Below are 13,372 nucleotides of genomic sequence, written 5' to 3'. Positions count from 1 at the left end.
TGTAACAAAAAAAAACAAGGATGTTTCACGATCAATTTTTTATAATATAAAGCGTTGGCGTCGTATGTCATGAGTGTGGGGTCAGTGAAAAGCAACCTGTATAACCGATCACCCGATATATAATTGTAAAAAACAAAGAAAAAAACAGCAATTTTTAATTTTTGCAATATATATACAGGATGATTATTTTATTTTTGCAAACCGATCCTTACCTTTACTGGCATTTCTGGCAGCATACAATAACTTCAGAATGTTCCTTACAAATACGTCGCAGATTTTACACGTCATCTTGATTTTGCGATCTTTGCGACGTGGACATAGATAACACCTTCCATAATTTCTTACGGCGCATGGAGCGGGATCTTGATTGGGCGGAACTCCCAGTAAGGTTTGTATAATTCCTTTTAGATTTTGAGAAAGCTCGGGAGTTTCAAGTCGTCTTCTTGCTTGGTCTTGTATAAGCTGTTTTCCTAATTCGATGGAAAAATTGCTGCGAGTTATTCCAAAGTTTTCACGCATTGCTGCCAGTAATAAAGTATGGCTGTTGACTCTAGAAATATCCAACATTGCTCCAAAAATAGTCATTGGCCATCTTCTACTGCATCGTTGACATGAATATGCAGCGCATTTTTGATCTAGAGCATCAACTCCACCTTTGGTGGAGTTATAGAAATTTATAATTTCTGGCTTTTGATTTTCATCAATTTGTGAGGTGTGATGCATGGAAGAAATAAGCACCGCGCTCCTATTTTTTTTGGAACCTAGGACACTATAGTGTTGTTACGGGTAAACCCAAATATTGACTACATTTCAGCACGATTTCGACTGGGTAGAAATTCTGGGGAACCTCTCTTTTATTTTTCCTGAGGGTATCGACATATGTAATTTCATTGTTTCGCAGTTCTTCCACCAGTTCTATTGGACTAAACCAATTATCTCCTGTGAGATTTCTGTTAGGTAGAAACTGAGAGTTTCTTGGGATTCTGATCTTGTGTTTTTCCTGTGTAAACAAAGGAATTAATCATATAGCGCGTCTTAGCATCGCACAAGCACATTATCTTGATCCCATATTTTTTGGGTTTGCTCTTGATATATTGCCGGAAAGAACATCTTCTCCGGAAGCCAACTAACATCTCGTCTATAACAGCAAACTCTCTACAAACATAATTTGATTTACAATTTGAATTAAAAATTTCATAAATTTTTGATATTGCAGCCAGTTTATCACCAATTTATCAATCAATTCAATTCTTTGTCTCCTTGTTTCCGAAAAAATAAAAATCGTTCTTTAGACATAGCGGCTCGAAATATATCTCTCCCTGTGCTGTGTGTTGCAAACATACCTCTACAGTCTTTATGATTGGATTTATAAACAATGCAAAGAATCGTTATGCCAAGAAATGCTTTGAGCTCTATTTCATCGATATGCCCTAGATAGGAAGCGGTAGGACCATATCTTACGCTAAGTTCTGTTATTTTGGCGTTAGTGTGTTCCAGGATCTCAGCTAAAATATCTTCAGTAAAAAAAAGTGACCAAGATGGATATGGCGATTGAGGCGGTGTGGCAGCTGCTGGACCTTTGAGCCCTGGTAAATGTAATACTAAATTGTCCATTCTTGTCCTTGAGGGAGCCGGAGGATTTTTGGACCATTTGTACCGATTTTTTCCATACAAGTATTCGTTAGCACCAACTTCCTCCAGGTCGTTATTATCGCTCTCACCAGCTGACAAAACCTCGTCATCATCTGAGGAGACCTCGAACTCGGAACCAGTGTTGCGGTCACTGTGCTGACTTTGAGCATCACTTAAGTCACTAATCTGTTCATTTTCAATTTCTAAGTCATCCACATCATCATAAAAATTCTCACGAAGTTGATGAAGCTGTTTTTGGGTAAAAAATCTTTTCATTTTTGTAAGTCCACCAAAAAAAAACAAAACACCTTTAAGTAATATCGTGGGGTGTTTTGGCACCCGAAAGGTCAATATTTCGAAAACACGTTAAAAAAAATAAACTTTTTTTGCACGTTTTTGCTGCTTTAGACAAGCTGTGAGAATACCTGAAACCAAAAAAATAAAATTAGAAAAACATAGAAGCTGTAGCACAAAATATAGGTTATAAGGTGTCGAAATACCCCACGATAGTAACTGAGGGCTAAGAGTACCCTCAACATTTTCTGTTATTGAGCACAGTGTACCAACGTGAACAGTGATTAAGATGAGTTTAATTTCACCAGTGACAATTGACTTCCCATCATTTTTCACAGTTCTTCTTTTCAGGTCGCCCATAGAAGTGATGTTGTCCTTCAGCGAGGGGGCGTAGAGTACACCGGCTAACAGTACATTGGAATAGAAGTATTGTGAACACAAAGCACAGGTACATCCCCAGTGTTTGTTAAAACTGATGCTTTCTTTTCGTTTTTCTCCATTGACGATAGTTCAGTACTTTTCAACATTTCTTTGAACTTGTCTCCCTTCCATGCCTTGTGACCTGGTTTGCCGCATGTGAAACAGATGAGCTTTCTACCGGCTCTCTTGGTGCATGAAGCTGCCTGGAACAATTTCTCTGCTCGGGACCTTACCAGCTACATGGGAATCATCTCTCTTCATATATTTTTCTTCAAAAAATCCGTTACTGTGCCTTCATATTTTAGCATAGCGAGAGACCAATGAGAACAATTAAGGCGAGGGTTTGGGTTTCACAATTCAATACCTACTTGTGATATTTTACGATAATTACTTCTTCACGGTTCTGCACAAAAACCAGAATCGACAGATTTCCCTTCTGGATGAAAGTAGTCTTCACTCTTGCCGACCACTCGAAATAGTTATCCTCCATCAGTTTGGGAAAACTAATTTCAATTTTCTTAATTGCTTCAAAATTCCACACAGAACCAAAAAACACGTTCTCTATTGGGGCTATTTAATTATAAATGGACTAAAAATTTCGCCGCGACCAGTGTCGTGAACGTCTCGTGACCCTAAAAAATTGTTACTCGTCTAGCAAAAGTGTAGACTAGCCCGGTTTGGCGTGCAACGCCCTGTTGTCACGTTGACTGAAGTCTCCATTATGTTTAAGATAAAAATAAAATCAACTTCATCATTTTGAACTCAACATCTTGCCATTTTGGCAAAGTCTATTAGCAACTCTTTGTATTAAATTTAACTGTATACATGCTCGGGGGCTTAATAAAGGCAACTGACCTTTTGAACAAGATTTTTGCACTTTTATTAGGAGCAGAACAATTTAGAACACGCGGTTTTACGCTCACCTCTACAGCAATGGTTAATTTAAAAATTACCTTTTTGTTGTCGATTTCCACCTTTTCATTCCATGTGGTATTATCATCCTTAGCAACTACAGTTTTACAATTTTCACTTCTTCGACAAAAAATCTATCACTGCTGTGGCTGGACTCTGTACTTGCATTAGAGCTATGACCTTCAGCTAGTGTTTCGAGTTCGTGGATCTTCATCTTAAGTTTTTCTTCCGTCTTGTTTCCGGATGATGGACTATTTTTGATCGTTCGATATCTTCTAGATATTTATATTTCATTTTAACTGCTTTACAGAGTTCTGTTAAAAGACTATCAATGTTTTGTCCCTCCTTTTGCACAATGGTCTAATTTGGGTGAGCAATGGGCATCAACTTGGATATTATGGTTTTCTACTTTTCGTTTTGGCCTTCTGAAAAATCAAAACCTGACACCATGTAATATTCAAGATTTTCTAGTCCTAAGTAAAAGTCAACATCTTAATTCACAAAGTGTATTAATACAAATTAAAAGAACACTCACCAGTGCTTCTTAGGCATACTAAGCTATCAAAAGTAATTGCCTACCCCAGTTTATTTATTGGTAACAACCAACCACAGAGTATGACTTGGACAGTACTCTCATAGTCCAAACAACTAGTTATTATAATTCATAGAACACGTAACTCCATACTACATTATAGATATTTCCTCTTGCTTCAGTGGATTCCTTAAACTTGTGAACATCAACTACAGACAGGCAAGGTCTTTAATAATATCTTCTCTACTTGTTTTCAATTCTTGCGCCAGTCCATCTATTAGCAAATAATTTTCAACTGCAAATTTTCGTTTCATCATATTTGTAGGCAAAAAATTGTTGTTCCAGCATGTCGATAGATCTTTAACTTTTCTTTCTATACAACGTTTCCAACTTTTCAATAATACCTACTGCTGTGGAACATCTGGAGATGTTTAAAGCAATATTCTCGTCAACTTTCAATCCAATATTGGATTAAACTTCCATATTCTATAATTCTATAATCCTTGGCTATGTCGAGAGGTTTCGTAGTATTGCCAGTACCAATTTCAAGTGGCCCTTTCATTTGAAGTCACAGATTTAATGTGTTATTATTGCTGTAAATACGTTTATTGACTCGACTATAGCTAGAGTTTCTAATTCATATGAGTGGTAATTTTTTCACCCTCAGTTAGTCATGCGACTATAAAACATAACAGCTTTAAATGAATCCCCATGTTCTTGAGGTAAAATGCTAGCGATGCCCGTACTACTGATGTATGTATGCAATTCAGTCTCAATAATGTCAATAAAGAAACTTGTTTCCACAGAATTCCATTACTGCGTGACAGATTGTTTTTAATAAGTGCATGGTTTTTAATCAATTTTCGTTAACCATAAGAACTTTGTCAACTCATGTAAATTTTTGGTTGTAGGAAAGTTGGATACGGCCGTTATTTTATTTTTTATGAGACATCAAGGTTAATTTTAATCTCTTTTCATTTAAGAGACCTCACAGCCTTGTATTTCAACAGCTCTATCCAAAATCTTGCCCTTATGTCAATAAAGTTTATTCAAAACAGTGTGGTAGATAAAGTAACCCTCCAATACATCATATGCTCCATCCATTCAGTACTACTGGATAAAGTTGTTTATTTTTGATTTTATCACCCTGGACAGTAATTATTTTATTTTTATGGTTAATATCATCCAAAGAAGTAATTGTGATTTCATAGAGAAATTTTTAAATTTAAAATTTACAATCTCGATTCCTTTAGGACAAGTTATTTGGTTCCCAAAACTCTTAATTACAATACTGGAAGGTTGCAATTTTATTTGTAATATATTTATTACAGAATGGTCGGTCACGTTCATCTGGCCTGCGGTGTGTATGTAACCCTTAACCCTTGCATAAAACACCATTTAGATAAACATTAACAATGTAGCTATTATTTATGGCTACTTGCCTTTGTCGCAGCCGCACTTTAGCCGGATTTAAGTGCCAACACTGTTCCTTAAGGTAGCCTTTTCTACTGCAATAGCTACATTGCTTGACCTTTCATCACGCTTTCTTGCTTTCTAGGGAGTTTCCAGGCCTGAAGAAAGAATATCTGGCAATGTGGGCAGGTTTCTTGTAGTCCACTCCACTTGGAGTCATGCTTATCACTTTTAAACTTGTGAGTTGCTGCTTCAGAAGATTTTTGTTCAGACAGTATTTTACACAAAAATCCTTGGAAAAGCTCGTCAATTAAACCATCGATAATGTACACTTTCTAATCATCACATATTTTGAGTAGTAATAGTGTAGCATACTTTCTTTTTTTTCTTTCCAATATTTTCTTTAAAGTGTCGACGAAAGTCTCATGCGATACCATATTATAGATTTTTTCGATTAATCAATTCTACTGATCCACGATATTAGACGGTGTTTATCCATTTCTAACCTGCCATCTTTATTTCGCGATTAAAAACATTTTTCTGCTACGTTAAATACCATCGGCAGCAAATTTCTAGAAGTTAGACAAAAAAACGTGTTTTCATATGAATTATATGACCTGTAATCTCTTCGATGGCTGTGGAGAGAGTTGTTATTTATCCTTGCAAATTACCCTTGTGCTGTGTTGTATGCATGTCATACCGGTCCCATAGTTGCCTTTTCTTCGATGGTTCTGGTCCATCCATAAGAGGTCCATCTATAAGGGGTCCATCGTAGGTCACCCAAAAATCACGGAAAAATCTCAAGCTACTTCATTCTTTGTTTTGCTATAAGGCCTGTATTTGATTAGTGATTAGTGCAGGTGATTAGTGATTAGGAGAAAATAAATGTGGACAGCGACTGATTAGTGCAAGTGATTAGTTAGTCGCGTGTTTTATTTTTATGCGCGTGGATTGCGAGTAGTTACGTCCCGCGCGGCCTCTCGACCCGTTCACTCGCAGATTGCTTACCGCTAAACACGTCTGGACAAGGCACAGGCAGTTTAGTGTTTACTGTTTAGCGTCTGACTCTCGTATTGTTGTGCAAACAATGGCAAAATGGACCGAAGATATAACCTATAAATTTATGCAGGAGTACGTAAAACATAATTGTAAAGCCTTTAGCTACAAAATGAAGGGAGCTCGAGATGCGGCACTTTTACGTATAAGTGAAGCTATGAACATACTGGGATTTGGAAGTAAAGAAGTTTATACTAAAATAAGAAACTTACAAGAGTTAAACAGAATACAAAATCTGGAGCTGGAACGGATGACGTATATAAACCACAAATAAATTATTGAACGACGCTTTAAAAGCTATAAATATACAGTGCAGCGACTCAGGAAGTAATTTGGTAGGTAAAAAAATATGTTATTTTTCTGTATTACATGACGACACAAAATCACATTTTAATTCAATTTAACATTTTAATTGAATTTATCATTCGAGATTGCACCTTTTCCTACAAAATAACCTGTATAATCTTTGCATATGTTTTGTGCAATTCTATCTGCATTCTCATAGTAAGTATATCAACCGTGGCGACATGTACGGGTACTTTGGTTTTTCTCGCCCAGTTATGCATGACGCAACAGTGTTTTAAGATTTTGTGCACTTTGTTGGGAAAAAAGTGTAGAATCCTTTCGAAAATTCTGTATCGACTTACTAAAATGTCAAAAGCATTTTCGACAATTCGTCTTGCCCTTGTTAATCTCAAATTTATTTTTTTTTAAATGTCAATTGGTTCCTACCATATATGTCACGACGTTAGGATTAGTTTATAAGTTGGCAACAGCGCGGTTTGGTCGTGTAGTGAAGGAGATAAATGCGTCAAAAATAATAAGTCTTGTTATGCGAAAAGGGTCGTTTCGTATCCAAACATTTTTTCTGTACCGAGAATAAACCTAACCGATTCGAAGTATATCTACGTTAAAAGTGTAGTTTATCGCTGGTATACGCAACATATCGTGGCGACCGTGACAGGACGGATTGCGGTTTTCGTTGGATTTGAGTTGGAAGACGCGCGGGCGTAAGTTCCCGTCAAAGGTCGTAGACGAACTTTAGCTTCGTGCTGCCCCCGTTTGGCAAACGTTAGGTGTTTTTGAACAGTTTGTCGTGGTGACTTTCTTACGTTATAAAAGTCTTCTGTTTGTTCAGAGATGGTTCTTAACCAGAAACGGAAACACAGAAAGGTGCTTCGCACTGTGTTTACGAAAAATACCAACGAGTTGGAGAAAAATTTGACGGCCAGTCACGTGGAGGCCGTGAGGGTGTCCTGGGATCTTTTACGATAAAAAACAGAGCAGCTCCAAACAATCGACTGGAGATTTTTGACTTGTTGATAAAGAATGCTAATGAAGAGGACCCAGTGGCTGAATTAGAGGCAACCGAGGTCTATAACTCAAGATTTGCTTTGTTAAATGTAAAGTGTGAACAGTATTGCTCCAGATTGGTTATAGTTGCAGTTGGTATAAGAGGTAAGCGCAAATTTACCTTACCCATTATAGAGTTTAAAAAGTTTGACGGCAATGTGAAAGACTGGCTGTCCTTCTGGTCCCAGTTCCGGAAAGTACATGAAGACAGTGATATCGACTTAAATGATAAAGTCGAATATTTGACACAAGCTACCGTAGCAGGCAGTAGGGCTAGACGGTTGGTAGAAAGTTTTCCGGCTGTGGGGGATAATTATAGCAAGATTGTGAACTCTTTAACGTCGCGATTCGGCCGTGAAGACTTGCAAATCGAGGTTTATGATAACGCAGTGTCGCAGAAAAAAATTGAGTTGTCGTCGCTTCCCGATAAGATCTAGACACAGTTGCGTGCATTAGAAATACTGGGCATAACATCTGACAAATATGCGACTATGCTCTATCCGCTCATTGAATCTTGCTTACCTGCGGACTTAATACGCGCGTGGCAACGTTCACCATACGGTAAACCGAAGAATTCGGCGGGAAACATTAGAAAAAAGATTAGATTGTCTTATGCAGTTTTTGCAAAACGAAATTGAGAACGAGCAGCGGATCTCCCTCGCGTCTAAGAGTTTCGGTTTGCGATCCACAGAAGGTTAGAAAGGTTCAAGTTGCAGAATTGGAGATAGACGTTGTGCGTTGAACTCTGTTGAGTCGAATGTTCCTACCGCGACAGGTTTACGAAGTGTATATTTTGCCACGGGGAGCACGCGAGTCAGAATTGCTTCAAAGCGCAAAGTTTGTTGTGGCATTTTGAAATCTACTGCGCAGTCTTTGAGCTACTCTTCCCAGCGAAAGCAGAAGATAGTAGCCTGTTTGTTCGGAGGAGTCACTTCAGATCAGAATCATGACTGTTATGAGGTAAAATTCAGCCATGATAATCATAGTCATACCTTTGAAGCTTTGTCTCAACCAGTGATTTGTAATGATATTTCTCCTGTTCTTCATGGCGTCTAGACTGAAGAACTGGAGAGGTTGAATATCCGCATTGCTGATTGTGGCGAATTTGACCCCATTGAGCTGCTGTTAGGGGCAGATATGGCGGGTAAAATATACACTAGCATGCGGGTTGATGGCAATTGAGACGATACTGGGCTGGACCTTAATGGGCAAAGTGCCACTCTATTCTTCAGTCTGTATGACAATGAGTGCCGTTTCTCTTTTGGTAAATAACGCATCTCTTGCACACTTGTGGCAACTCGATGTTTTGGGTATCACACAGCCCAGCGAGAAAAAAATCAAAAGCTGAGTTAGCTCTGGCGGCAAGAGATTTTTTTGCTCAACACAGTAGAGGTAGATAAGGAGGGCCGTTATGAGATCAGACTGCCATGGGTGGAGGGTCATCCGCCATTGCGAAGTAACTACGATGTTGCACATAAGAGACTGGATATTGTGCTCAGGAAGTTGAGATCTGAAGGGATTCTGGAAGAGTACAGTGAGGTATTCAAAAAGTAGGGGTACTAAGGAACACTTTGAACCAATTCCTTGAGAAGGGGGTGGACTTCATTGAGCTAATTCCGGACATCTTACTCAGGTTCAGACCGCGTCGAATCGGGGTGTTTTGTTAGGGGCTACCATAACATATATCTCGTTGTTTGGAAAGATGCGTGGGAAATAAAGCCCCATGTCCAAAGGATTGGAGAATTGTGTTTCGAGTGTGTCTGAAAGTTTCACCTTAAACAAGTTTATCAGAGTCTACTAGTGCTATGGCCGAAGCCTGTTTCGACTTACGGGGGGTGGCAGATCAGGCATCAACCGTTTTAAAATGGACGTCTCATCAGAGTGTTCACTTACTCCTCTGCTAGGATTAGTCTGGGATACGAGCAGTGATTTTTTTCCATTTCCAAAGGCTATATGGAAGAGTTAGGCAAGACAGCAGATCAACCTGTCACCAAGAGATAGATGCTTTCATTAACGCAAAAGGTGTTTGATCCTATAGGATTCACCTGTCCGACTACCATTATTGCGAAGTTATTACCGCAGAAAATCTGCAAGGAAAAGATAGGATGGGACGTCACACCGAATCAGGAAATTGAAAGTGCTTTTCGCCAATGGACCAAAGAATTACCACACCTAGTGGATGTGAAGATCCCCGATGAAGCTAATGATTGGAGCCTACACACTTTCTGAGATGCTAGTAAGAACGCCTATGCAGCTGTTTTGTTTCTGAGATGCACACAGGACGGTGATGCCTTTGTGAATTTACTGGCAGCAAAGAGCCGTGTGTCGCCTCTGAAAGAGATTACAATTCCACGCTGCTAGCAGACGTTATCGGTTCAAGACTGTATGCTTCCGTTGTCCAAACCCTAGAGATGAATGTGAAAGGTTATTTTTGGAGCGATTCCTCCACCGTCCTCTCGTGGATTCGTCGAAATGAAGTGTGGGGTACCTTTGTGCCTTGTGACCGAAATTCGTCTTTTAATGTCATGAGAAGATTGGCGTTATGTTCCCGGAGTTTTGAATCCCGCCGATCTGCCATCTCGTGAGTGTTCCCTCAAGTATTTAGATTCGTCTAAATTGTGGGAGGGGCTTGGCTATACTTCGATCTAGAACTCGGGCCTCAAGAGCTGCGATGAGCTAGAAATAGCCCAAGATCGAAAAAAATCAGAGTACCCGACACACTAGTTAGTGCGACTACACGAAGCGGACGAGTAACACAAATCCCTAAATAATTTTTATAGTTAACAGTTTTTAATTGTTACATGGCTGATTTTGTTAGGTTAAGGCTTTATGTTTTAATTCGAGACTCTATTGTAATGTTTAGGACGGGTCTCGGGTGGGAGCATGTCGCGAAATTTCAACAGCGCGGTGTGGCCGTGTAGTCAAGGAGATGAATGCGTCAAAAATAATAAAGTGTTGTTATGCGAAAAGGGTCGTTTCGCATCCTTAAATTTTTTTGTACCGGGAATAACCGTAACCGAATCGAGGTGTATCTACGTTAAACGGGTAGTTTATCGCGGGTATACGCAACAATATGGTTTCATCATATATGGTTTTAGTTTTTTGTAGTTGTAGTAATAACGTTTGGTGGCGCTTTGTGGGTGACGTGTTTCCCATCTATAGCACCTGAGCAACGTGAGAAATTCCAGAAATTTCTGAAGTTTTTTCTATCCTTTTCCATTCGTCTCCGTTAGGCACCTAAAATAAAACAAAAATAAGTTCATGAACAGAGCATACCTTTTTTGATAGCAATGAAAAGGAAATGTTATTTCTGACTTTAAGGGATGGTTTAGTATAAGTTTATTACTCAATTTATTGTTTTACAGAACCTGGATTTACAACATGAAATAATTGATGGAGAGGAACCTTCCACATCCCAACACAATGAATCTGCTGAAAAAAAGTACACTGATGCAGCACCTGAATCTCGAAGTAATCAAAATGAAGAACAACAAAGAAAATCGCCAGTTCCTCGTAATACATACAACCACCACAGCACTTTCCTTCCACACAACCACCACGACACTCTCGTTACACACAACCACCACAACACTCTCCTTCCACACAATCACCACAACACTCTCCTTACACACAATCACCGCAATACTCTCCTTCCACGCAACCATCACAACACTCCCCTTACACACAATTACCGCAAGGCTGTCATTACACAAAACTACCACAATCTTCTACACCAGATGCTACTGATAACATTTCTCTTGCTAACCAATCTATCCACCTACTACAGGCAAATAATAATAATAATACAATGACTATGTGCTCTGAGAACAGTGAATCTCAAACTGCAACTCTAGTAACACAAGATTTACTAATTACTAAATACTATTTACTAATAAGTTTATTGCAAATATGTTGAATTTGAAAATAAACCTACTTTAATAAAAAAAAGTTTTTAATGTTACGCACCTTTATGTAATCTCTCAGTGCGTTGTAAATAGCATCGCATACTTCATATATGATGTTACAAGTTGTCGATCTTGGTACCTTGAATAGATGTAGCAAGAGGCGTAAACTAACTTGGTTAGCTAATAAGTATCAAATAGCGGACAATTTCACTTTAGCCGGCCAAGCAGATCTCATATATGTATCGGATTTCTGGATAAGGGGTGCAATGAGATTTAGTAATATATTTAACGACTCCTCAGTTAAACTGAGAGCAAAGTAATATTCTGTCGTATCTTCAGCAGCCAATTCCTTGAAGAGTTGGTAACTTGTGCCATGGATGGGTCTTCTATTAATCCATTTGCGAAGCCATACTTTTCTTGGTCTTGTAAGTCCAGCTTCCAAAAGTTCTTCGCCTTCGGACACCACCGCATTTAATATTTTTTTCAGTACTTCTCCCAACAATTGTAAGCATGCTTCTTCATATTCGTCCATACTTGCTGGTCGACGGCTAACAACTGAATTTACTTAACAAAGTCACTAAACAAGGATTGGATACTACTCGCACTACACCACTGCACTAATTACCCTCACTACTAATCACTAATCAAAGTGAATACAGGCCCATAAGCGCAATTATCACCCTTTGATAACTACATAACAGTTTCTTTAAGAAGCGGTTACTAAAACAGATTATAACTAAGCATAAAAAAGCGTAACCTATCATCATGCTAAACTACCTTGTTATATCAATACTCACCAAATTTAACTTAATATATTATTTTCCAACAAACGGCTGATATTTCCTTCGCTCGTAAATAACTGAATATGAACTCCAATTACCCTAATAAGAGGGCGGCAGTGCCTTATTCGCGCTACATTTGAAAATACAGCTAGTAGTCCATCAATCGCCTTGGTCCATCACGGGCACATTTCCCCTAGTTTGTGGCTTTGTTTTTTGGACGAAATAAATTTGAAGCTGAACAATTTTTGTTGGTTTAAAAACGTAACAGGATTATTAATTAAGGGTTCCAGTTGTACTTTTCGAACTTTTTACACTTATTTGGCCACCAAGTATACGGATATCATTTATTATACAAATAACGAAAATCAGCACAATATTTAATTACGTTCCATTAAGACATTTTATCGCAAAATAAATTTAACTTTGACTTCTCCAAGAGGTCTAAGTACCAAATCCTGAAACAGTGTCAATTTTTCTGGCAGGTCTATCGGAACGAGGCGGAATTTTTTCAAAATGCCGCACAATACTGCTTTCATCTCCAAAATTGCAAATTTTTGTCCTAAAAATCAAAGATAATATGGTATTTAATATACAAGATTTCATTGAGCATTAATAATACACTATTTTACAAATTGTGATTTAATAGTTTATTATGGGCAACAAGTTTGATGAAAATAATTGTACTCAGGAGTTTCATTTGACACAGGCGGAGCGAATCCTAAATAAACGAATGACTGAGGAAATTTATCAACGTGTTGCATGCTATTCCTTTTATAAAAGGTCATGTGACTAAAATATAATAAATATAACGTGGTCAGAATTAAAACCAAATTTTCACTTTATTCCGTGACGTGATTTAAATATAACATATTATATATTAGGTATGGTTCACAAATTTAAAAAAAATGTAAACTGTCAACATATTTTACTGTCTTTTAGCTAAATAATATTAACAAAATCAAAGAAGCTCGAATATATTTAAATTTTTTTAACTGTAAAAGAACTTCAATCTGCATAATAGGTAATAACCGTTTATGTGCCTATATGATGTTATGTAGAACATGAATTCAAAT

The 13,372-nt window shown here is 38.0% G+C and overlaps 1 protein-coding gene across 7 annotated transcripts in view; it reads right to left on the bottom strand.

The window, feature by feature from the left end:
* LOC132700915 (cytochrome P450 4C1-like) overlaps positions 1-13,372 on the bottom strand; it is a 61,260-nt gene that overhangs the window by 4,509 nt on the left and 43,379 nt on the right. Inside the window, exons 9-11 of one of the 7 annotated variants that reach the window (XM_060668505.1) lie at positions 11,579-12,858; positions 2,200-10,849; positions 213-2,057 (exon numbers count right to left, since the gene is read on the bottom strand). In XM_060668505.1, coding sequence (XP_060524488.1) covers positions 12,701-12,858 — 158 coding nt within the window. In that variant the 3' untranslated portion in view covers positions 213-2,057; positions 2,200-10,849; positions 11,579-12,700. Of the gene's footprint in view, positions 1-212; positions 10,850-11,578; positions 12,859-13,372 lie in introns of all 7 variants that reach the window. The other 6 variants (XM_060668506.1, XM_060668503.1, XM_060668504.1 and 3 more) reach the window with 6 other exon arrangements.

Source organism: Cylas formicarius, unplaced genomic scaffold (genome assembly GCF_029955315.1).
Source record: "Cylas formicarius isolate icCylForm1 unplaced genomic scaffold, icCylForm1.1 PGA_scaffold_4__25_contigs__length_36172078, whole genome shotgun sequence".
Taxonomy (NCBI): Eukaryota; Metazoa; Arthropoda; class Insecta; order Coleoptera; family Brentidae; genus Cylas; species Cylas formicarius.
The sequence above is the reverse complement of the archived record's forward strand: the minus strand, read 5'-3'. Positions and strand labels throughout refer to the sequence as shown.